The sequence below is a fragment of the Melospiza melodia genome, chromosome 5, assembly GCF_035770615.1.
Source record: "Melospiza melodia melodia isolate bMelMel2 chromosome 5, bMelMel2.pri, whole genome shotgun sequence".
Classification (NCBI taxonomy): Eukaryota; Metazoa; Chordata; class Aves; order Passeriformes; family Passerellidae; genus Melospiza; species Melospiza melodia.
The window spans coordinates 95,581,321-95,607,406 of NC_086198.1; the positions used below are offsets into that span (position 1 = coordinate 95,581,321).

Below are 26,086 nucleotides of genomic sequence, written 5' to 3' on the forward strand. Positions count from 1 at the left end.
TGACAATCTAAAAATGTATTTTATTGGGCTGCTAATAATGACCAGCGGTGAGAGTGGAGGGGGAGCCATATAATGAGCTCCTGGGAGGGGGTTTGGACACAGCTGTCCCACGTGTCCCAGAAATGTGGCAGAGGACATCTCGAGCTCCCTGGGAGCCAGGGCACAGGCTGGCACTGAGCAGCCTGGCACCCCAGACCCAGGTTTGGCACAGCAGCTCCCCAGCTCGGGGCTCACCAGCCCATTGCTCAGCTTGGGAAACGAGCAGGCAGGCACTGAGGAGCTCAAGTTTTGCAAAATCACGTCAGTAAAACAGAGACTGTTCCCTCCCCTGCCCAGTGCCTCCTGCCTGCCCCAGTGCCTGGCGGGGCTGGGCCAGACCCCAGTGGAGTAAGTCAGACACAGGGGAGGGAACCCGATTCACACTGAGGGCCAGGATGTGAATCTGGCCTCACAAATAACAGCATTTCCCCCTGGGATTAACAAAACATGTTAATCTTCTTGGTTTGGGAACTCATATTGTTTTTACTTGAACACAGAGCTCCGTCCCTCCATCACTAGCAGATGTCCTGCATACGAACTGCATTACCTATAAAGTCTGCTTACTCCAAGCAAATGTTTCTCCATCTCTTCTCTTTTTTTTTTTTTTACTTCAATTTGAAGTGAAAGGTACAGTACAGGATTCAAATGCTTTTGCATTACACGGGTTTCTGACCACTTGAAAAACCCCATGGAAAAAACGACTTCACAAACCTGAAACACCGGCTGAATCATTTTGCTGCACTTCTTTCTGCCTGGCTGAACTTTCTTATGATTTCTATTTTTTTTTTTTTCTCTCTCTCTTTGCTTTACATGGCACTTTGCTTTCGCTTGTTTAATTTTATTTCTTTATTAAAAAAAATAAATTCATAGCTCCTGTTTCAGCTCTCACTTCGTGTCAGTATTTCTACCCCGTGGATGTGTTGCACAGGCAGGAACATCAGGAAATTGCCCAAAAGGCAGAACTACAGAGTAGCTCAAAGGAAGAAGGAAACCTGAACACCACAGCATGGTTTGGTGTTGTCCCAGCTCTTGCCCACACCAAAAGCTGGCTCCAGGGAAGTGCAGGCTGCAGAAATAAGAGGTAACTCACAGAAGGGTACAGAAATTGGGCTTTGTCACCCACAGCTGGCTGGCCTGCTTGCCACGATCTGAATGGCTCCTCTGACTTTTCTTTGGCTCAAAGGTTTAACATTAAGGCAAAAATAAGACACAGTGTAGAAGCTCCATCAAATCTTTGGCACAACAGCAACAACAACAACAACAAAAAATTACTGTACACATGAGCTGAGAGGGTAACATTTCCCAGTTAAGCAAAGGGAAAAGTGCTAAATAAATTGCACGTACGAAAAGGTGGCTGGCTTAACAACAATAAGAAGCATCCCTGTCCTTTTGTTTTTCCTTTCCTTTTCCTTTTTTCCTTTCCGTTCCAGAGATTAAGAAAGTTCCTTGGCCAATCGTCATCTCCAATAGGGGTTTCTGCAAAAAAGCTGCTTTCAGTCTTCATCTGGATCGTGCAACCTTTGCCAAGACCAGACGTAGCTCTGGCTGGAAGCTCTTGTGAATCCTCCCTTGCTGGTTGTTACTCCTGCAAGGAGAGAGAAGCACCATGAGATCAGCGAGTCCCTCGTCCGTGGGGACCGCTGCCCGTGCATCTGCAATGCTCCAGAGCTGCGCTCACACTGGAACCATCTGTGGGTGCCACAGTGGAGGCCAGAGCCTGCACAGAGGACAGGGGGTGGCAGACAGGAAGAGGAAGGCTTGGGGAAGAGAAACAACACAGTGATTTGGCGCTGGGTCTAACTCCTGCCTGCCGAAACAAATAAATAATTAGAAGTGATGGCAAATATCTGCTATTTTCAGTTCAGGAGCTGATCTCAGAAAGCAAAGGAGCGGCAGCTAGAAGGGTTTAAGCAGGAGATGGGCTTTCCTTCCACATCTTAGTTGTTGCACTGAGTTTTCTGCAGGCATAGCTGCTCGGTCTGTGGGACTGCAACTTGTCCCATGTGCCTGTTACAGCTGTGGCAATTACTTGGGAAATTACACTGGGCTACAGAATATTATGGCCAGGTCCATAGGAAAATGGTCAACTCCAAACCGTGGCAGCTTGAGACAAGGAAATCTCATCTAAACCCCCTTCGGCATTAAAATAAGCCCCACAAATATCCCACAAACAATGGTTAACATAGTTCAAAACAGAAGAAAATCCTCAGGGCCTGAGGATTTCATGAGATCACATCCCCATTGTCCAAACTGCCTTCATCACGTGGGCTCTAAATCCTCTTTTAAATAACTTAGGAATTAGAAACTTGGAAATGAGATCACATTTAGCTAGTGCTACCAGCGTTTCTTGCTTTTTGCCAGTGGATTTAAGAACCTTTCAGGGTGCAGTACAGCTTCTGAAAGTCCTTTGGACACAGTCACCAATTCCCTGAACAGGTCAGCCACATTTCTGTCAGTCCTAACAGGGTCAAACTCCTTAAAGCCTGGCCTGAAAAACTTTCTTCCCCAGTCTGTTTTGTTTCTGTACTGCCTGTCCTTTTCCACCGCTGGACATTGTAACATCAGGGTATAAAATGCTGGTAACCTGCTTGTATTTATTTGATTTATGGCTATCATTAGGGCAGCTGCTGTGATATCAACGATTACAGCTGGTCATCCATGACAGGCTAAGGGACAGGGGAACCTAAAATCCACCTTTTCACCCCCTCCTGTCAAGTGCAGACCCAGGGAAGCTCAGGACTGCCCCAGGACCATCAAGGTTTCTCTTGATAAGAATATTTCACTAAAAGCACCCAGGTCATCCTCCATGCAATGAATGCTGGTGTCTGCTGGACCCCGGATTCCTGGAGCTGTCTCTGGACAATCCTACCTAGAGCTGCTTAGAGAAAATGTAGGAACTTGCTCTGATTCAAGGCTTTATTTGGGATTTTGAATAAATGAGGTTCAGGTGGGAGAATGACAAACAGCCTTATGCATTGCCAATGTTTCTGTTGGGACCCTTCAATAATATGTAATGTATATTAATAACCTGTAATAGAAAAGGAGGTTTTTTAATTTATCCCACATTTACCAATGGAAAGAAAATGTGAAAGAAGGGAAGCAATGACTGCTGTCATCAATATTAAAAGACAGCAGAGAGATCAAAAGCATTTGTGGGTTTGGGGAAGCAGGATGGCTTTAGGAAGAGGAGTCTCAGGGCCAGGTCTCTGCTCTGAAGTCGCTGCAGCTGGGGAAGATCAGCCATGGGGGAACAGGAGGGAATATGCACAAACCAGGCCAGGGCATTTGTGCTGTGCCTTCCAGACACAGGAAACGGGAAGGGGAATGGAGAGATCCCCTGCAGCACGATGGAGATGCTCAGCACACCTCACTGGCACCACTGGACGGGTCCCCAGGCATTGCCCAACGCTTGGCCATGGGTTATGCGTGGTGGGAAGAGGCTTTTATTTCCCCCTCCACCCTTTTTCACTCAGCCAGGAGCTCTGAAGACAGATTTATGAGCCTGGGTCTGCTTTAAACTAATAACATCAGAACTCCCATGGCTCTTGAATTTGACAACTGGCCCAATGACCTTGGTGAGTTTGCAGCATCCTGGAGCATTTCAATCTCCATAAATCAAAGCACTTCTGGAATTGAGTCAGCCTTTGTTCCAGGGCTTCTCCTGTCTCTTCTACTCACATCTTCCTTCTGCTGCAGTTACCCAATATCTGTGGGGTGAATCTTACCCTATTCTTGGCAACACCCTTGCTACAGAGGGGATGGATCCTATGCTGGGATCCTGCTCCCACCAAGGGAGCAAATCCCTGGTCCCATCCCTGTGCTGTGATGTGACTTTAAAGCAAAGGGGCTTTTGGGGTGCTGTGATGGAACAGGGGAGTCCCACATCACATCCTTCTGTCAGGAAAAGCTTTGGGCCCTGCTCCTTGGGGTACTGAGTCCCATATCACATCCTTCTGTCAGGAAAAGCTTTGGGCCCTGCTCTTTGGGGTCCTGATGCTCAATGCCCCAGTGGGCTGATGCAGGGTGTGCAGTGCCCTTGGGGTACCCTGTCCAGAGTTGGGTGATCTTGCTCATGAACTCCTCACGAGCCTTAGCACCCGTGCCCCACCTGCAATCCTTGCTTTGGGCTGCAGGGACATGCAATGCACAAGCGACAAACAAATTAACCTCACTAGCCTCTCGCTGCCCAGTTTATCAGCAGGCCCCTGGGTGGGTAACCCCTCACCCAGCACGCAGCAGGGATAACCCGTGGCCGGGCAGACCCAGGTCCCCTCCGTGCCCCCGGGGATGCTGTCCCGTGGCAGACGGACAGAGGGACAGGTGGCTCCGGGCGGGTTGGGCTCTCCTGTGTGCAGCTCCTCCCTGGAGCTGGCGGCGTGGGGAGCAGACTGGCTGGCTGCCCGCGCTCGCCGGCAAGTCCGAGCAGGGAAATGAAGCTATTTTTAAAGAGGAACCTCTGCTAAGGCAAACTGCAGGGGAAAGGCAGGTCGAATCTCATTATGAGACCCCCTCCCTCCTCCTCCCCACACAGGATGGGAAGCCACGAGAAAGAAATGCCATGCAGATCATCAGGGTTTTACTGTGCTGGCTCTGAATGGTTCTGATAATCAATATCAGATGATCAATAACAGCGAGACCCTGCAGCCAGGATCAGCTGCACAAACCAGGGGGTGGGAGCTGTGGCTTTATCTCAGGGCTTTGTCAAAATAAATCACGAGTCATGATACAGTGTTATCAAAAAAATATGCTCCAAGCAAATGGTTTCAGTGCTGTACAAATCAAGTCTGCCACTACCATTTCTCTTTTATAATATAAACGCTTAACTTGTTCACTCCTGCAGGTAAATACGCCTGCAGAACGCCCTCCTTCTAATTTTTTCGGCAGGAATAAGTGTTACCTACAGCAGGAGCTCTGCTTTTAGCAAAGTAGCAATGAGGGGGCATCAAGGCATGGCACAACACCACAATAACTATTTTATATAATGCAATAATGACATACATAATGTCAGCCCTTTTAGTGCAGCAGGCTGCAACAAACAGAGAAGCTTTTTGGCTTTTTGTTCCATATATGTTTCTATATAGTTTAATTATCTGGGAAAAGACATATATACAGCTTATTTTTAATTTTTAATTCCTTGCGTCTGTGCTCATCCACACACACAGGCACAAAAACAAGAAACTAAATTCCAGCCGAAAACTTTTATTGAGCTCCAACAGCTCGCCTGTTATTCATAACCCAGTTTCCTCTCTCACAAAGAGACCTTTCGCATGGTTTTGGTTTTTTTTTTTTTTTTTAATGTGTGTGTGTGTGTTTCTTTTTTTTTTTTCCTTCTTTTTTTTTCCTCCCCTTCTGCCTCGCTAACAGCTGCTCGCAGTGTTGTATCCTGAGTGATGATGAGGTTCTGAAAGTGTTTTTTTGGAACAGATGGCCAGGAGAGAGCTGGGGAATGTGCCAGCAGCGAGCTGGGGAATGCGCCAAGTCCTGCAGTGACTGAGTACTCCGGGTTCCAGCTCGCGTGCCTTTCCCCTGCCCTCTGCCCCAAGTGGCGCCAGCAGGACTTCCCAGCTCGCGCTCCGAACATCTGGAGTCTGAGACTGCCAGAAGAGCCGCCACGGGGGGAGGATGGAGCAGAGAGAGAGAGAGAGAGAGAGAAAATATCCCTCACCATCGCTCCCTGCTCCGGCTGGGCCCCCATGGCCGCTGCGGCCTAGCACGGGGCTGATCCTGAGGGGAAGGGAAAGGAGCCTTGCCACGGGTTTGGGGTTTGGGGTGCTGGTCTGTGCTTGGATCCTGCTCTGTGTGCACTGAGTGACTGTGGTTGTGAATAAAGTTCTGCCCCACAGTTTTGGGGTCAGATCCTGTGGAGCTGGGGGGCTCTGATGCACAGCTCTGCACCCTACAAATAACAGGGAGAGTCCCCCAGCCATGCACCCTACACGCTTATCCTGACCCTGAGCTGCTTTCCTGCAGGGCACCAGGATTCAGCCCTGGAAAAAAGAGATTCTGGGAGCAGCAAGCTGGACCCCAAACACCACAGAATCCCTGTGAGGCTTTCAGATACCCCCTGGCCACTGAGGATCCCGTGCCATGCAGAAACGGGGTACCCTGGGGTTAAGGAAAACTTGGCCTTCCCTTTCTCTTGCTGCTGCTGCCTTTCCTTTCTCTGCGCTGCTGGAGAATGCTCCTGGCCGGAGCTGAAGGCAGTTCCCCCCTTTTCCCAGGACATCAGCGTGGCCCCTGCAGGACTTGGGGCTCTGCTGAGGGTGTTGCAACCCAGATCTCCAATGTGGTGCAACTCTTGGGTGCACGGTTAAGGACGAGGCTTAGTCCGGATCATTTATAACCAAGCAAGAGGCAGCTTTAAGGAATGAAAACTATCATCAGAATTCACCACCAACACCCCCCCACAGTCAGCTTTTTTTCTTCTTTTTTAAGAAAAGGCATCTGAAGCCTCCTTTGTTGCTTATAAATGAGATCTCCCATCACCAAGCACCCTCAACTGCAAGAACTAAAATCACCTTATAACTGCAGTCAGGACAGAAAAGGGGATTTTCTTTTTTCTAGTCAACTTTGAAAGACTAAAGCCAACTTTTCTAATTAACAAAAATGGGAATAGAAAGGGCGGGGGGGTAAAACCACTCAGTAAATTTCCTATTGCAACAGCAAAATATGAACAACAACCTAGCGTTAGGGACACAGGATAATTTGCCCCCAAAAACAAAGCAAAAGGCAATGCACAATCCAGCAAATGCAACATCTGGAGTCTCTGCCTGCCAAAACAAACTCCAACCAGCTACTTTTTTGTGTGAAAAGATCATGGTGCCACAGCACATTGCAACCAGAGAGCTGAGAGAGAGGCAGACACACAATAAAATGGAGATGACAGGAGATAAGGGTGCTGTGGACCTAAGGTGCAGCTCAAGGAGGTCTGTGCTCAGGATCGCTGGGATTTTTTTTAAGAGAGAATATAAAAGGAAACTCAAAACAAAACAGTAACAAAATAACAACCACCCCAAAGCCGATAATTCAGAGGAACTGCTCAGTGAGCAGTGGTTTCAGAGACCTGATTAAAACCACACAGAGCTCACAGAAACGTGCCGATCTCAACATGAATGAGGGAGCAGCGATTTTGGGCCAAGCCATTGTACCCTCATCCATTTGCCCGTGTGAGACCCCCCAGGAGAGACATGCCTCCCCACCACCTGACACCCAGAGCTTGGACCAGCTGCACAGCCATCCCACATCTGTAACTGCCCTCTGACAACAGCCTTTTCCTCCCCTGAGCTCACGGTCTGCTGGGCTCAAGGAGAAAGGGAGACGTGCAAGATGAGTCCTCCCAACGCAGGCTTTGCATCCCCACTCCCATCTACTGGGGTTTACCAGAGTTACTCAGTGGTACCTGCTGGTTTTGGCTTCATCAGCAGCTGGATGAGCTCCTGCCATCACCTGAGCAAATGCTGATGGAAATTAAACTGTACTTGTCATCCTTAAGGGAATCTGTGTGCTCTCGGGCTGCCCTAAACTGGCAGCAGAACTATAATGTCCAGCAAGAAAAGCAAGGCAGAGCAGGGACTAAGACTCTGCCTTGGGTACCAAGCCTGGCTTTCTTTTCTGAGAGGGCTTTTGGAGAAAGTTTAGGGTGGGTGTCCTTCAAGAACATGGAGAAAAGGCAGATTTTCTCCTGGTGATGCTGTTTCTGTGGGTTGGTGGTGCCTGGGAGGTGCCCTGGTAGAGTTCATTGTTCAGGCACTCTTGGTTGGCTTGGGGCTTTTCTCTATGCATCCACTCTGAAGGGAACCACCATAAATGGTGTTTTTTTAATTCTTTCAATTCTTAATTTAATTTTTAAATTAAGGATGGGCCCAGCTCTAACCCTCAGATGTAAACACCCTGGGATTTGGAGCCACTTAAAATCTGGCTCCTTGTTTCCTGTCTTTAAGCCTGCATTGGTTTACATATACCAAGACAATGGGTCTCAGCCCACTGGGCACCCAAAGCCTGAAGAGCAGCCCAGAAATGTGCCGCAGCCTCATCAAGGATGCTCATTCTCTTCCTTCCCTCCCTTGTGACTTTGGGAGGGGATCCAAGACCTAACTAGCAATCTACTAAAGCCTCACAAAGGATGCTCATCCTCTTCTTGACACGGAGAGGGGTCCCCAGACCCAACCAGCAACCTGCTGAAGCCCCAAAAATGATGCTTTTCTCCTCCCCCATCTTAACTTGGAGAGGAGACCCGAGAACCAACTCTCAGCTTGCCCCAGGGTTGGCAGCACCACTTCAGTGTCCCTGGGACACCACTGCCTGTGGCACTACGGAGCCCAGGGTGAACCCCCAGTCTGGGGCTGTGCCCTGGAGCTCCCCACACCTCCCAGCCCCAGCAGAGCTGTCGGCTGTGGGCACGTGGGGCTGTGTCTCTCTCTGCCTGGCACTGCTGCTCCGTGGGCACAAATACAGCCCCTGACAGCCAGAGGAAGCAACAGGGAGTGTGCTATTGTGTTTATTTATAAACTGAGTTGCTGCAGGATGATTTGTTGGGCTGAAGAGGAGGAAAAGTGAGGAAACCTGCCCGAATCAGAGGCAGATCTTAACAACACCGGGGAAGGAGCCTGCTCCCCAGCTTAGCTGCCCATTCATCCATTAAAATCCTGCTGATTTATTATCCTGCCTGACAAGCAAGCTCAGGGAGCAGGGGGAAGTTCAATTCAAGTTTACAAAACTCTTTTTGTCATAAAAGCCTGAACAAAGACATCAATCACTCCTTTAATTCAGCCATGTCACTCTCTGAGAGGAAAGCTGGCAGAACGCTCTGCTTCTTCCTCCCGCCGCTTGACGATGATTTCACCTAATTGGTTCAGTGTTAAGTAACCTAAAGGAATGCAAGGCGTAATTAGATTTAACGTTGTTTCCTCAAGATACCCACATGTCCTTCAGGTCATACATCTTACTAATGTGTTTATACATATAATGTCTCCATCAGCTACCTTTTTTTTTGTTGTCGGGTGATTTTTCTCGGAGATAAGTGTGAGATTAAACAAAACAGAAAACACGGGAGGGTGACAGCGTTTCACAGGCTCCCAAAGGCGACTCAAGGCAGGTTTGGTTTAACAAGTAACAGTCCCAAGATGACTCTTAATGGGATCAGCTCGTGCTGAAACACACGATGGGCGACTAACGAGGGGAAGAGCGGGGAGGAGAGAAAAGCTTTTGATTAGGGAGGAATGTGGTTATTACAAGATCAGATGGATGGAGGAGAAAAACACACAGAGAGAAAGGCGAGGGATAAAAAATATCAGGCAAACTTCACAAGGTTCAGAAAAGAAGGAAACCACTTTGGATTTTTTTTCTTTTTTTTTTTTTTCTCCTCCTCCCTTTTGTAACTTTTACCATTTTTTAGGGGGTGAGCTGGGGGAGAGGCTGTAACATACCTTCCTTTTTTTAGATCTTCCTTCTGCTTGTAAGGTCCTAGTGCACTGCTCCACGCATTCAGAGAAGCTCATGTTACTGTGGTCAGCGCTGTAATCCAGGTCTGCTAGTCTGGCCAGGGAAAGGATATAGTTACAGGCTATTCTCAAGATGGCCAGTTTGGACAACTTTTGACCATAAGAATAGCAGGGAACCTAGAAAGGGCAACAGGGAAAAAGAAATAATTAAAAATTAGGCCAGATAAACAAAACATCTCGCTTGAAGCATGACAAAACAACTCTCAGTTATTTTCTTCGCAGTTTTAACACAAATAGAAACTCTAGTGATAAAATACCATATGGTCCCAACAGGTTTTTAAGAAGAACTCCCCTGCTGATCTCCATGGGGATGAAAGCAGCACGAAGCCTCTTGATTTCAGCAGGGCAGTTCTGCTTAAAATGTGATGGCAGGATACAGCCCAGGACATCTGCCTGCTGCTCAGGTCACCTCTTGGAGGCCCTGTTTCTCAGAAACCTGCATCCCCATGCCTCCCAGTAACTTGTCCTGAGTAACTTACTCCCTACAATCAGCTCTCGTATCATCACAGCTCTTGCAGAATAAGGCAATAAGAAGATATGAGCAGTTATATCACAACCTGGTGTTTCTGTGCTCAAAAATCAACAATTGTGACTTCCAGCCCGTGCAAAAACACAATGTTGTTGAGTAGCAGGACCTTGAGTGAGCAGTAATTTCTACCTGTTCTAATTTCTAACGCTCCATCATGGTACCTCACCCCACAAAAGAGACCAAAACAGAGCCTGTTTCAGGGAGCTGGGTGTATCTTATGCAATTTATTTCTTCACCCTTAAAGATTTCTATTGCAACGTGAAACATTTGAACAATTCAAACTATTCTGAATGGGGCTCAATAACTGAGCAGAATGTGGTTCTTGCTGCAGAAGGGTGGGTTGCTTTTCAATCATGATCTATAAAAACACTACCTCTACACTTGATTTTAGGCATAAAACTTTAATATGTCCAGCTTAAAGAGAGGTGTTCTGAATTCAACATGCTTGGGCACCCCATTTTCTAGTCTGCAAAATTGCTGAAGGTCACTCAGCCTTTAATGAGCAAGAGACTCTTGCCTACAGGAAACTGAAGCTGTGCATTCATCTGAAACCCATCCGAGCCCCTCAGGTTGTCTGACCACCTGTCAAAGCCTTCACATCATCAATCATTGGCACACCCCAGTGCTTCTCCACCACCTGCCTCTGTACCAGTCTCCATTCTCCACAGCCCTCTAGGGTGTCACACTCAGCTTAGGGCTGGGGAATTTTGTTTCCTCTTGCCACGCCCGTGCCTCAGCTTCTCTCTCCTCCGCAGAACACAAAGATGGGATCACCCCTGGAATGCTTACTCTGACTTTACAGAAGGTAAAATGGGTTCAGCCCCTCCACAAACCCCCCAGCACCCACACACAGCTGCCAAAGGAGGAGCAGAACAGCTCAGGCATAGACAGGATTTCCCCAAGCGTTCTATCAGGCTCCAGCTACCATCACCTCCATCACTACAGCGAGATGTGCCATCCCCAAATTTAGCAACCCACAATAGATCTTTTCTGCCCATGAACTTGGTCTGGTAAGCTGAACCAACCCCGTTGATTTTGAGGAGCCACAACATCTTTTTGCAAAGTGTTCTCTCCAGTCTATATAAATTTTTTTCTCTTTTTGCTTGTTTTGAACTTGGCTCCTACTGTCTTCCCTTGAGGTACTACAGTTCTGTATTAGAAGAGAGGACAACAGATATTTATTCACCTCGTGTGTGATATATGTTTTTTAGTTCACCATCATCTTTTCAGCCTCTTTTCCAAAAGAAAAGGATTAATCCTGTTCAGCAGACAGTTCTATGGAAGCCATCCCATATCTTTGATGACCCTTGCTGCTCTTTCCTGAACCTTTCCCAGTCCCTTTGGAGAGGAGATGATCAGAAGAACACAAAGTGTTCATGTTGTGGGTGCATGTATCTAACAGATGCTTATGTTCTCTGTTTTGTTTAATGTTCCTTTCTTCCTAATTCCTGATTTGATTTGTGACTGCTGCCAGACACTGACCTGAGACTTTCCTTGAACCATCTAGAGAAACCCCAAGGTCTCCTTTCTCTGAAATAATGCTCAGTTCAGGGTCTATCACTTCACATGTAGACTCTGGTATGGGTTTTTCCATATGCATCACTCCACTTTATCTGTGTGGTATTCATTTCTTCTGCCATACGATTACCTCATCACTCAGAGTCATGAACCTCAGCACAGCTCACACGGACGCAATTTCAGGCGGTGGAACCTGACATTCCCTGTTCAAAGCAGGGCTGAGCTCAGAGTCAGATCCTGGTTTGTCCACCCATGACGTCCCTCCCTGCAGGAACTGGCCCAGTTTCCCTACCCACCATTCCCTGCCTCTACACTGACCACTGACCCACGCTCCCAGCCAAGCTCTTTGGTTTCTTCTTCCCCAGGGAACACTCTGCCATGGTGCTTATGGAAATCCAAACTGGCTGCTTGGCTCACCCTTTCCCAAGAGCACAAGGATTTTAGGGCTGTTGACCCTATGGGCCATGTCTTGTACAACACACAGAATCCTTTAGGCTGGAAAACACCCTAAGGACATGGGCTCCAACCATTAACCCAGCACTGCCAAACCCTCTCCCCAGGCACCACACCTACACATTTTCTGGACACTTCCAGGGATGGTGACTCTGCCACCTCCCTGGGCAGCCTGTTCCAATGATTGACCACACTTTTAGTGAAGGTATTTTTCTCATATCCAGTCTAAACCTCCCCTGGCACAACTTGAGGGCATTTCCTCTTGTGCTATCACTTGTTGCCTGTGAGAAGAGACCAAATCCCACCTGGCTGCACCCTCATGTCACGAGTTGTGCAGAGCCAGAGGGTCCCCCCAAGCCTCCTTTTCTCAGGCTGAGCGCCCCAGCTCCCTCAGCTGCTCCTCATCAGACCCTTCCCCAGCTCTGTGCCCTTCTCTGGACACACTGCAGCACCTCCATGTCCTTGTAAAGAGGGACCCAAAACTGAACACAGGATTGCAGCTGTGATGTGGCTGAGGTGCCTCTCCAGAAACCAGCCATAAAACTTCAAATGGCCTTTTTTTTAATACGCACCATCTACTACTGATACCCCTGAAAATACAAGGAATCACAGAATAGCTTGGGTTGGGAGGGACCTTTAAAGGTCACCTACTCCACACTCCCCCTGCTATGGGCAAGGACATCGCAGAGATTCTGTTTAAGAGCTCCTTTTTGTCCGACAAAACCTCTCTCTAAATCCCTGCCTTCACTGTTTTTTGCTCCCAGCAATGCTCCTGCCCTCAGTACCTGGTGCCAGATGCAATGAGCTGAGTTCTTTTAAAGCAAGAGCTCCAGGCAGCAGCAGGAACACCCAGGGCTCTTTGGACGCCAGCGCAGGGAAGCAGCAGAGACCCCAGATCAAACAGCACCAGGGAAGAACAAAGCAAGATGGAAACTAAAATGGAAGGATTCAGTGAAATGTGGGAGTAATTTCAGAATTAGAGCAAGAGGGAAGTTAAATTGAGTGGAAGGAAAATAGACCATGAAATCCTTGAGGCTGATGCACAGACGCTGTCCAGTTACAACACGAGCCGGCAGGCCAACGTCTCCTTTCCTCATCTGTTTTGCTCTTTCTTTTGTGTTTTGGGATTTTTCTTTTTCTTAAGGAAACAAAAAGAAACAAAACAAAACCCAAACTATTTTGTAGGACGTGTTTGCTACAAAAGGCAAGGAAGATTTCAGTGCTAGCACAGCTGACAAAACCCTCCTCTGGGATTACACAGCACTTTTCCCACACTGCTGCAGCAGAGTCCAAACTGGAGCTGCCCTGTATGCCCATGGGAAGAGTTTCACCTTGAGGTGTTCAGATAGTCCTGTGATGGGTGCAGGGCTCCAACATTAAGAGATAAGAGTTTTTTTTGCCATGGTAACAGTGTTAGAAAAACTATTTCATAGGAACCCTCCCTGTCTTGGCTCAGCTCCTGCCATTTTAATGTTTCCTTTTGAATTAAACATGGGAAATTAAGAGAGGAATGAGCCACTTAGTTCAAAACCAGAGCCAAAACTTCCCCAAGTGTGTCTGTGTGTAACTTTGGTATTACCTCTTCTTTAACACAAAGTCTACAGGAAAGAGGGGACAGATTTGTACAAACTGCAGTAAGGGGTGTCAGTGACACACAGAGAAATCTTCAAAATCCAACTTAAAACAGAGAGAGTGTTTTAGAGGTGGGAAAAACACCTGAGGCTGGTGTGGCCCTGCAGGTGTAACCCTGCCAGCTCCCACAGAGCCTCCACACAGAACTTTGGCAGGCAGGAACGCGAGCAGGTATCTGTCCTGCTCCTGGCAGGGACCAAACCCTTCCCTTCTGCCACCTTCTTGCTCCTCATGCCTGAACTGAACAGACTCCAGTGCTTTGATGGGGCAGCTGTGAGCTGAGCAGGTCCATCCAGAGCCAGGGGGAGCCAGGCTCGAGTTCCTGGGCAGTTAATGGAAATATTTCCCTTATCTGACCTCACCGGTCTCTGGGGAGCAGCAGCACAGCTCACCATCTTGCCTGCAAAATCTGCAATGATTAAAAGGAATTAGGAAGGAACTGCAACTGAAATTTCACACCAGCCCTGAGGAATGCAGCTGTCTGCGAGAAAGGCAAGGACACCAGCACCATCCTCAGCTTTGGGACATCAGCACAGAGTGGGCTGGGACCAGAGCTCCAGCCAGAGGATGTTTGTTAGTTGTGTCTGCAAAGGGCTCTGCAGAGTCTCATGGGTCTTATCAGCGATCCCCAGGCTGGCAGGAGTTGAAGCAAGGCAAGATGAATGCTCCTGGGACATATTCCTGTGCAGAAGAGCCCTTCTTTGGCAGGAAAACAGAAAGGGATGTGACCTAACAGGTCTGGTCTATCCTTGACGTCTCAGACTCGGAGGCAGCGCCCTTGGAAAACCAGAGATGCTCCCTTTGAAGTCCGTGGGAAGGCTGCTGTGCTCCTGACCTGCAGCCAGCCCTCCTGAGCGGGGCAGGGACCCTCTGCAGCTCCCCAGGGCATCACTGTCCCCCACCAAAGCCAGGGGCTGGCATCTGCTTCTGACATGGCACAGGGGAGGAGGCTGCAGGAGGAGCTTGGGGAAAGCAGGAGATGGTGAAAGGGCACAAGTGTCACCCATCTCTAGGGTGACACAGTGTGCTCAGGCAGGAACGTGAGCAGGTATCTGTCCTGCTCCTGGCAAGGACCAAACCCTTCCCTTCTGTCACCTTCTAGCTCCTCATGCCTGAACTGAACAGAATTCAGTGCTTTGATGGGGCAGCTGTGAGCTGAGCAGGTCCATCCAGAGCCAGGGGCAGCCAGGCTAGAGAGGAGGGTCCAGAGTGTGTTCACTGTGATGGCTCTGCAGAGAACAACCAGGAGCATCCTGTGCACTTTGGGAGCATTAGCCAGTTCACATCATTGAGCTTCTGTGTAGTTCTGTCTTTATAAAATAGATACCATTTCCAAAAACACCCTCTGGACCTGTACAGATAACATCTGTGAAACCAAGCCTGCTTTCACACTGCATGAAAATGCTGGGGTAAAGAAGGGTGTTGAGTGCTGGGGGTCCAGATGTCTCTGTGACTGTGCTCCAAATGTGATTTAGCAGCACGGACGTGCACAGATCCTCTCCACAGAAGGTCACACAGGGCAGAATTGGGCCCCCCAGGCCCAGCAGGGAAGATGGGACAGCTCTAAGGCAGTGGAGAGCTCTAAGGCACTGCTCTAAGGCAGAGTTTGAGATGCAGCACAAGCCAAGCCCTCCTGAGCTAGCTCCTCAACATGCCATAATAAGCTGCTGAATCTACCTGCCTGCTAATTCATCTGGTTTATTTTTTATTCTGGGAGTTAAAACACATCAGGGCCCCTCTCCTTGCCCCCCTCCCCCAGGAAAACATTTGGCTGCCTCTCCCTGCATCCCAACACGCAGCCCAGCGGCGCTGCCTCATTGTTTGTGCTGAGCTTCCTGCCAAAAACATTTCCAGAGGTTCATGTGAATGTCCAGTACTTCACAGTCCTGGCTGTTGCACATCCCTTTCTAGCCCAGGGTGAGTCAGACACTTCCTGGGGCTCAGGCACCTTGGGGAGCAGTGGCAGGGTGGGGCAGAGGACTGACAGTGCCCCTGCCTTGTCAGCCCTGACAGGGGCAGCCCCTCTTGCATGATCTCAGATTATCTGCAGAGCTGCTGCGGACGTGGGGATGCTCATCACTGAAAGGATGCCTCATCCCAAGGCCAAGCTGGATGTCATTTTGAATGACCTGGGCTAGAGGAAGGGTACCTGCCCATAGCAGTGGGGCTTGGACTGGATGATCTTCAAGGTCCCTTCCAGCCCAAGCCCTTCTGTGATTCCATGAGTAAGATCCTTAACAAGCTGAAGGCTTTGCCCAGAAGATCATTGGCTCTATTTAAGATGTGTTACATTGTAGGGAAGGGTTTAGAGCCAGCCCTTTTCTCTTTCCACCCAGTTCTGGGGGTGAAGTGAACACATATGTGTCCTTTTGCTGCTTGCAGGACTCATCTAATGACTTTGGTGTGTTCAGGTTCACCAGCAAGGGGACTTGGTCTCCCTACCTTGTCTCAACAGCTGCAGGCCCTGAGTCCTTCTAATATTCCAGGTGTGACAATGATGCCTTACACAGCTGTAGGATGGAAAAGCCTGCAAGTACTCCTGAGACATCCTTTCACAGTCCTACCAGATCCCTTCAGAGCTGATTCCCAAATACCCCTCCTGCAGCACAGCAGCAACCAGGACCCACCCATGGCTCCTCTGGTGCTCACTACCCTGACCTGGACCTTTGGGGCAGCACCCTTGGGTTTGAACCCAGCCACATCTAAAGCCAGACCTTGCTGTGTGGATAGATGGCATGGCAACCATGGAACTGCTGCTAGAAAAGGGCCCCAAAGAATCACAGAACAGTTTGAGTTGAAAAGGACCTTTAAAGGTCATCTAGTCCAGCCCCCTGCAGTGTGCAGGGACATCTTTAACTGGATCAGGTTGCTCAGAGACCTGTCTAGCCTGACCTTGAATGTTTATAGGGATGGGATATGTATCACCTCTCTTTGGCAACCTGTGCCAGTGTTTTACAAGCCTCATTGCAAAAACCTTCCTTATATCTAGTCTAAATCTACTCTATTTTAGTTTAAAACCATTATGCCTATGACAACAGGGTGTACCAAACCGTTTGTCTTCCTTTAAGGGAAAGGGGTGAAGGGGCTGAAAAAATCTCCCAGAACCTTTTCTCCTGCAGGCTGAACAATCCCAACTTTCTCAGCCATTCACTTGATCAGCTTGGTGGCTTCCTCTGTGATCCACATCTCTCCTGTGCTGAGGATTCCAGAGGTAGATGCAGCACTGCAGGTGGGGCCTCACAGAGCAGAGGGGAAGAGCCACCTCCCCTGACCATCCCTGGGGTCACAGTGTCAGATGTTCCACAGAGCTCTACTCCAGCAGCTGCTCCATGCCATGGGGCTGAGAGGCTTTTGCTTTCTCTGCCCCCAAAGGCAGTGGCAGCAAGGGGCAGCCCTGTGCCAGCAATGCAATCCCAGCAGTTTGAAAGCAAGCCTCACCCCTGCCTCACCACGGGGAGCAAAGCGCTCAGCCCAGGCCCAAATCAGCTGGAAAATGCCACCAAGAACAGCAGCAGCACCGCTCAGGCAGGAGCCCCAGTGCTGACCGAGGTGCCTTTGCCTCCTGGGTGGGTCCAGGCTGTCAAACATCCCAGCTCCTGCTTCCCTCCCAGCTCCTGGCTGCCCCGTCGCTCGCATTACACAAACATGAGTTCACTGCTTGGAGCACGAACTGGCTTCCTCCAAACAAAACCGAGGTGTGGTGCTGGGAGAGTTCACCAGCAGTCCCTTCCAAATGGCAGCCTGGTGAATGCTGCCCCAGGCCTGGCTCTGCTCCCTTTGGGACAGTTGTCCTGCACTTCCCACCGAGGTTTTGCACCCCCAAAGCCTCCTGCACATCCTCGGGGCACACAGAACACTCCCTCAGTATCACGCCTGAAAAATACCACACTGCTGGGCTGCAGCAGGGACCCAGTCCAGCTGCATCTCTTACCTTATTGCTGGTTCTTTGAACCACTCCCCAAAATAGTAACTAGACAGACAATTACTGGGGTTATCAGAGGAGAAATCCCAGGGCTACTGGGCACAGAAAATGTCCTCAGAAAGGGGCTGCACTATAGTGGGGAAACACTTTTTTGGGTGGTAGTTTAGTAGTGGCCATCTGCATCTCTGAAGTCCAATGGATCCAAACCCCTGGTAAATAGTAAAGCAAGCTCCACTGGAGATAATGGCACTAACTCAGCTTGGATTTGGTGACTCTTGGACACCACAGGATTTTCCCCTCTCTTGCTGTCACTGCTGAGCCCCAGGAGCTGTCACCATGAGTCACCATGTGGCAGCTGCAGAGGAGCAGAACCTCCCCCAGCACACTCATGGCTCTGTTTGCATCCCTGCCTGGCACGGGGAACAGTGCAAACCAGGACCAGGATGGGATATTTCACCTGGGGAACACACATGGCACTGACCAAAGGAGATGCAGGCTGGGAACAAAGAGCCTGGGGAGATCTCTGCAAGGCACTGAGAAGTGTCCCACCTCCCCACTGCAGTCCAGAAAGGAATTTGACAGTGGATTAAGGCAGGGAGCAGAGGCTGGAGTCGAAGCTTGATGGAGAAAAGCAGATTCTTTTCTCCAATTTCAGCGGGAGACATAAGAAAACACAGAGGTTAACTCAGGGTGGCTGCAGCAGGCAGAGCAAACACCTCCTGACAGGAGCAGGATTTGTAGCAAAGGATAAAATCAGCCAGACAGCAGCCAAGGGAGCAAAAATGCCTTGTTCTTGGTGACACACAGCCATTGTTTTTAGGATTTTTGTCCTTTTGTTTGGTTTCCCCCTTATTTTCTTTCCTCCTGTGTTGCTTCAGGGCAGTATTTTGTCATCTTCTTTAGCTGTTAAACCACAGGGCTGCCCCACTCTGGGTTCCAAATATCCATCAGTGTCACTTGGGACTGGCAGCAGCCACGGAGATGCTCTGGTTAACACTGGGCTGCCCAGTGACAACACACAGCACTGGCACTGCACACTGTGTCTGGAAGATGCTCCTGCTGTCCTGAAGGGCAGCTGCATCCCTCCAACAGCCCAACCTTCCTGCCCAGCCTTCACTCCCAGGGCTCAGTGGGTGGTTTGCCTGCAGGAGCTGGGTTTCAAGGCACCCGAGGGTTTCCTGCTGGTGGATCACAGAGGGATGAATCACTGGGAATAGGGCTGGCAGATGCCAGCAGGTGACCAAGGACAGCTCTCAGCCAGGACACGTCAGTGACACTGGTCACATGCAGGGTCCCGCCTGCAGAGGTGACAAACCACAGCCACCCTTGGGATGGCACACAGAGAGGGTGAGCACGGAATGATGTGCCCACAGAGCAGCCTCAGCCTCTGCTGGTTGTGGCTGAGGCACTGCTCAAGCCACAGCTCCTCCATTTACTGCCTGGTTTGTCCCTCCAAACCCCTGCAGACAGTTTGTCCCCACAGCCACAAAATCTCCTCCTGCAGCCTTGAGGCTTCTGCTCCTGATGTCTCACCATGCTCCCAACGGGAAGGAGCAGGGACTTCTCTGCACTGATTGAACAGCAAGCCACAGCAGCCACGTGCATGCCGGAGGCACAGAGTGAAAGGGAAAACCCTGTGTGGGGGGAAAACCTCCATTCCAGCAGCTAAAAAGCCCTATAAAACCTAAAGCATCTCCAGAACCCACACGAGTGCAGAGAGCGAGGCTGTCAGCTGCTGAGGCAGAGAATGTCCTGGCAACGTGGTGGTGAAAAGACTGAGGCAAACGCCAGAGCACTCCAGGGGAAGATAAATGTCTGTGGACACATTTGCTCCCGGCACAGACTCCAGCTCGCCGTGGCTCTGTGCATCGCTCTCGTCAGGAGGAGCTGGACAGCAGTGCTCCAGAGACAAACCAGATGTGCAAGCCCAGGCAGGCTCCAGATCAGGAAGGCTGCTCTGGTTGTCTCCATCCATCCAGGGAGAGTTTGCTGCCACCTTAGGGCTGTCAGCACAGCTGAGGAGCTCAGTCCCAGCTCCTGGGAGTGCAACATACTGGTTTGCTTGGCTGTCCATGCAGTCTCATGGTGAAGAGCACAATTCCCTTCTGGCCAGGGCTTCCAGCAGAAAACCTGGTGGTTAAGGCCATACTGCAATAAAAGTTACAGTGGTTCAGTTTCACAGATGGGACTTGCTGGAGGATGAGTCTCTCGCTGCCAACAGGAATTTGCAGACAAAAAAAGGAGACAGAATTGCACTGCATGGAGAACAGTTGCTTTGAAGATAGGCAATGTTGTTGTCACATCTTGCCTCCTCCAGACGGTAGCACCACTCCATGAATTTGAACATGAAAAGGATGGGTAGGAATCTTCACATGGAGGACAAGGTGACCCCAGGTCCCTGTGAACTCAGTGCTGTCTCTGTCTGCCTCAGAGATGTTTGGGTTTCTAACCACCCACCTTGGCAGGGAGAGGAAGATGAAAGGGATGGAAGTGACAACACCCCATGTCACACGTGGAGGGTCCTGCAGCAGCCAGGGCAGTGCAAGAATTCACTGACCAGCACCTGCCAGGGCATTTGGGGGCAGGAGAGCAGTGCTGCAGACAGGAGCTGCCCAGTCACAGGGACACCAGAAAGGCAGCAGCAGAGGGACAGCCAAGTACAGCAGAAGTATCTCACCACCCCCAAGTGCCTCAGAGCAGGTCAGTGTTTTCCAAGGAGAACTCCAGTTTGCCTCAGGAGCCTGCTGTCAGTGGAATGATCACTTAGACAAATGATACTTGGGGGACAAAGGGGGAGAAATCTCTTCCAGACTTAATAGCTGAAGACCACAAATACCAAGACCAGAGGGAAGAAGCTGATTCTCAGGAGCATCTGCTCTCCAGTCCAACTTCAGTGCTGTGGCTGTATGGCATAGGCAGCAGGGTGTACAGCAGCTCAACACAGAGAGGGAGAGAAACCCTCGTTCCTGGTGGCTGCGACACCAAGGGTGAACACAATGGCAAGGACACGTCTCTCCCAACAGCAGGCAGCTTCCCAGAGCTGGCAGCTGCCCGCCTGCCTCTCACCTCTGAGGGGCCCTGGCCTCCGAGGCAAGCTGGGCACAGCTCAGTCCTCAGGGACACGGCTGGGTTCTGGGTTAGCCTCTCCTTGTGCGAAACAACTGCGTTTGGCTCTTCCTCCACCAAGAACTGGGAGGAAAAAAAAGCACCCACACCCCTTCCTGCCATCTGGAGAGTCAGCCAGCACAAGCCAAAACATGTGTGCCATATGCAGGCAGCTGTGGAGCGCCGGGCCGCCGCCGTCAGCCCATCTGTGCGCTGCGCTCGCTGCGTGCCAGGCGCCTGCCCTCGGGTGGGCTGCTCAGACAGGGACAGTGTCCTGCAGAGAGCCATGACTTCCCTTTCCTGCTCCTCCTCCTCCTCAGCAAGCACGGATGGGCTCCCTACAGCGTGGCCGTGGTGGGTCTGATCCTGCAGCAATGGGGTTTTGTCCCACGTGTGCCAGTGAGGATGGCTGTCTCCACTCGTGCATCCAGCAGGGACACCTGTGGGTGTTGGGTACCAGGGGCTGAGGAAGGCTCCTGCTCCCAGCAGCTGCACGGGCAGCACCTGACCCCGGCCAAAGGAGCGCGGGGCCAGGGTGGGCTGTGTGCAGGCACGGCACAATCCCCTGCTCCTCGCCCTCCCGTCTGCAGGGACGGATCAGTTTCAGTGCCTCAGGAAAAGCCTCCCAGCTGCTTAAGAGCCTGATATGTGATGACAAGGAGGGGACAGAGGACTAACCAAGGAACAAGAGGGGAGGCCTGCAGCAGACAGCACGCAGGGATTGCCTCTCTCAAGGGGCTGAAGGCCCTTGGCATGCCCTGGCGTGGGGGAAGGCGGTGCTGCCCTGAGAAAGCCTCCCTACCGCGTGTGCCTCCAGCAGGGCATCTCCACAGCCCTGCTGGCCAAGGTGTGACAGAAAGGACCCTCCTGTCCCCCGATGTGAGCAGCCCCCCAGAATCCCCTCTGCGAGTGCCAAGGCAGCAGCGCCGTGCGCGTGTGCAATGAAGCTGGCTGTCACCTGATGTCACCGACGGCACCCGGCGCGCCGCTGGCAGCCCAACAAGAAATGAATACAAATGTCATCCAATGATGGTCGGGACAGCCAGCCCACCCCTCAGCAAACTGCTAGGAAAACCTCGTGGCAAACATGTCCCAGAGAATGATTGCTTTCTCTCTGCAGAGCGAGCACAGCTCGGCCAGTTCGCTCCTGTGCTGACCCTGGAGAGCGGCTTTCACGGGAGGAGAGGACGGCAGCTTGTTCTCCAGGCTGCCTGGGCTCCCAGCTGAGTCCATGGCTGAAGAGATTTATAGAGACAGGGCCAAGGCCAGGAATCTGAGGCTTTTCAAGAGTTGCCCATTTCCCCAAAGAGTGCGGCTTTAATTTGTTGCCTGCCTGACTTGTGCTTGAGGCTCAGCCTAGAACAAGATTGCCAGTGATTTGGGAAATCAGTGCTACTTCCCCTTGCGGTTTTGGTGGTGTAGATGTCTGTCCATGGAGAATCAGACTGACACTTCCAGGCGTGTTACACACAGTCACCAAACAACTGAAATATGGAAGCAGCTCACAGAAACAAAATATATCAAGTCTGGAGTTTGCACAGACAAGGGGTGGCCTCAGCACCGGGGGACAGCACCCAGCACATACTGGATTACTGGGATTATAACAGGAGCAGTGAGATACCACCACAGCACAGTGATCAGAAATGCTCTCGTTTAGCTGTTCACCAGCGATTCTCTCCTGACACACAGCCCTGGTCTCAGCCCCTGAAATCTGTTTGCCAAAGCAGATGACAGGAAAGGATTAACTCTTGGGGTGCAACTACCCAGGACACAGCAGCCATTGAGAAGGGCTCCAGGCAGCATGCTGAAGAGAGGAACAAGCAGATTTCCTCTAAGCAGGGGAGCAGATTGAGTCCTAAAGTGAGCACATTTGGGGAATGGCTCAGATTAGTAATGTCCAGAAGACGGTAGGGAAAAGCCTGTGTGTGTGAGCTCCCCTGCAAGCAGAGCACGCTGCTCCCACCAGGCTGGAGGGACCATCCTGGGAGAGGTGATGCTGAACACTTCTCACAGACTCATCTGCAGCTTACCACCCTCTGAGCCCTGCGCATCTCCTCCTTCCTGCACACCTGGACCAGTCCCATCAACGTTTAACAGAAAGGCAGAAAAGCCAGCACAGCTGGGCTTGCACAGTGTGACAGCACATCTTTGTCTATCACTGCACTCTACACGGTGCCTACATGCACAGAAGGCTGAGTACGGGGGCCAGGGCACTGATTTATCCTTGTGCAGAACATACAAGAGCCTTGTGGCTTCTATGCAGCTCTCCTCATCCTGGGCAGGTAATGGAAGGATTTTGACCAAAACCTTTCATTTACCTTTCAAAAGTGCCACCCTGACCCTGTGAACATATCCTTTACAGCCAACCATCAGGATTTTCAAGTCCTCTCAGCAAGAAAGCCCAGCACAAGACACACTTCAAACACAGCCTACAGTAAAAGCCATGGGAAGCTAACTGGTGGAGGACCACAGCTCAGCTCGGCTATCCCTGGCACACAGGGCACATAGAACGTTTCAGAAGCTGCTGCAAGAACCCCAAGGGCTCTGAGGGATCAAAGTCAACAGGAGCACGGTGCTGCCCAAATTCCCGGTGATCCCTTTGGGGCAGCTCACCGCAGCTGCACAGCTGGCAAGTACACGTGCTCTAGGTACAGGAGCATCACCCCAGCTCCCAGCTTGACCAAGTGCCTCTCTACACACTCTGTTCTCCCTCGGAGGGATTTATCAGGTTTGTTTTATTTTTCGCTCTCTACACCACTCTCCCTCTGGGAGAGGAAAAAAAAAAAAGTCCAAAACTTTCTAACTGCAAGCAAATTAAAGGCCCTTATTTATTTATCTTGAGCGTTAGCACAGTTCTAGGGTTGGTACTTCCAGGCATTTTGAACCGACTTCCCCTCCTGTCAGGCGGCCACTCGGCTCCTGCCCTTCACCTCCCCTGGCCCCGGGGCAGCGCGGGGTGCGCGGGTCCCGGCGGGCAGAGCCCGGGCCGGGCCGGCGGAGCGCTGCTCGGTGCCCCGCGGGCACTGCGGGCCGGGCGGAGCGGTGCCCGGGCGGCGGCAGGTACCTGCTTGCGCAGCGCCTCGAAGGCGGCGCTGATGGTGTGGACGCGGGTCCTCTCCCGGGCGTTGGCCAGCAGCCGCCGCGTCTGCTGCAGCGCTTTGATCTCGGGCGAGACGCCGGCCGCCTCGGCCGGCCGCGGGCGCGGGGAAGCGGCGGGCGGCGGCGGCGGGGCGGCGGGGAAGGCGCTGCCGGCGGCGGCGGGGCCGAGCGCGGCGCTGCGCGGCTCCCAGGCGGGCGGCGCGGCGGCGGCGGCGGCGGCGGGGGGCGGCATCGCGGGGGGGGCGCGGAGCGCGGTCCGCCGCCCGCTCAGCACTTTGAGCTCCACGCGGAAACTTTTGCAGCCGCCGTGCTTGCGCCGCAGCCGCCGCAGCCCGCCGAGCTCGGCGGGGCACAGGCGCGGCCAGGGCTCGCCCTCGGCCAGCGGCGCGCTCCGCATGGCGCGGGGCGCTGCGCGGCGAAGCTCAGCCGCGGCCGCTCCGCCGCTGCTGCGCCGCTCCCGATGCTGCCGCTGCCGCTGCCGCCGCCCCGCTGCCGCCCATCTGCGCCCGCCCGGCCGCGGCGGGCAGCGGAGCTCCGTCCGTCCGTGCGTTCCTCCGAGCTCCGCGCAGCTCCCGCACAGCCCGCCTGCCTCCCGCCGCCGGCAGCCGCGCAGATGAGCGGCTTTAAAGAAACAGGAAGGCTGGCTTTTTTTTTTTTTTTTTTTTTTCTTCCCAAAACAGCTGTGCTGCCAATCTCCTTTGTTCATCCCCCCCTACCCCCCCTTCCCTTCCCTCCCCTCCCACCCCACTCCCACTTTCTTCTTTAATCTCGCTCTTCCATGCGATGGAAGAGAAATCCTGCCCCCCGGAGACTCGCCGCGACCCACCGTGTGCGCTTCTCCCCCAGCCCCCTGCCTCGCTTCCCCAGGGAAATCTGGGATTTGCTTCGGTTTCCAACCCGCTTCATTCCGCTTCTCCTCCCTTATCACTGGTTTTCCGCATCAAGACCCTCATCTGCGAGGCACGGGGTGCCTGACTTCACGTCGCCTTCCTGAATGTGCCCGGGAGCACCGCGGGCACCCCGGCGGGATGGGGAGCTGGGGGAGCTCCGGCGTTTCTCGCACACGCATCCCCACATCCCTCCCGCCGCTCGCGGAATCCTCCGGTGGCTGCCCCGCCACCGACTCGGACCCGCTAGGAAGAATTATTCCGCAGCAACAGCCTGCCCTGTTTTTCACACGGCTAACGAGGGAGCCTGCGCTCGTGGGTTACTGCTGTCAGCTTTGGGCTGCCTTCTGCTGGCGCCCCAAAACACCTCAATTCCCCTCACCTCAGCCTGGGGGGGCCAGGGGTCTCTGCAGAGTGGGCAGACAGGGTGGGAGGGAGGGATGGAGAGGTGCAGTTCACAGTCAGAGCTGTGGCACAGCTGGGAATAAACTGCATTTGTCAAGATTGTAGGAAAATTTTGAGGTGGAAGGGAGTTCAGGAGATCCTTTGTAATGTTTAAAAGTATCTCTGTTATTTAGGCACCTGGCTTTTCAAACTGTCTAAACCCCTTAGACATTAAGTTGTACTGAGAATCAATGGGATGCAAGTGTGAGATGCTTGAATTCACAGCAGTGGAAGGGATGTTGGTTCCTTACCCTCTTCATCCTCCTCTTCCTCCCGTGGTGTGTCAACCTAGCAGCCCTCAGCACTGTGTGGGGTGAGGAGAAGGATCTTCTATTGACCTCCTGTAGGTCCGTGATGCAACACAAGCTCTTGCCTGCTGACTAATTTCCTCTTGCTACTGTGGCCAGGCTGCCCCGGAGCAAACATTGGAGGGGTTTCCTCATGTGGAGAAAGCCGAGGTTGTGGAGAAAGCGCTGGAGAAGATGTGCTGAGTGCTGGTTCAGCACCGCATCTGTGACAGCGGTGCTGCCTCCCCCATTGCCTCCCACGTCCCAAGCGTCCCTGCAGTTTGATTTTCCCTTGCAGAAGGACTTTAGGTGAGTCAGTGGAACTCACAAGTGCCTGACTTCCCAGTGTGGGTAGCAGCACCCCCCTGCCTTGTGGTGGTGCTGGCAAACCGCCCTGATATCCTCAGCTAGAGCCTGTGAGTTATTGCTGCTAATGCTAGGGCATGCCTTAATGACTATTTTCTCCATCTTTCATCTTAGTTCCTCTAACTCTCAAAGCTGAGAGCCAGCAAAGGGATTTTCAGTTGACCGTGTTTCTCCCAAGCATCCCAGTGAGTGGCAGTAGCACCAGCCCCTCCAGCAGGGTCTATCCTTCAGTGGGAGCCTCTGTGAAACATTTGGGGGCTCTTCTCACGAGAGGAGCAACTTGGCCCTAAATGGCCCAAAATCAG

General features: G+C 51.8%; 1 protein-coding gene across 1 annotated transcript; it reads right to left on the reverse strand.

Moving 5' to 3' along the window:
* ATOH8 (atonal bHLH transcription factor 8) lies at nt 1–24,194 on the reverse strand. The gene is made up of 3 exons (XM_063157931.1): nt 23,763–24,194; nt 9,465–9,656; nt 1–1,624 (listed from the first exon to the last, which is right to left on the reverse strand). Exons 1-3 carry the CDS (start codon nt 24,192–24,194, stop codon nt 1,619–1,621), a joined length of 630 nt encoding a protein of 209 aa, XP_063014001.1. The 3' UTR covers nt 1–1,618.
* Nucleotides 24,195–26,086: the final 1,892 nt, after the last annotated feature.

Excerpts from the sequence above, each read along its gene's own strand:
- ATOH8 (XM_063157931.1), bottom strand. The coding sequence starts at position 24,194 with ATGCGGAGCGCGCCGCTGGCCGAGGGCGAGCCCTGGCCGCGCCTGTGC. Across the intron at positions 9,657-23,762 it reads TCGAGGCGCTGCGCAAGCAG|GTTCCCTGCTATTCTTATGG; the intron begins GTACCTGCCGCC and ends TGCCCTTTCTAG.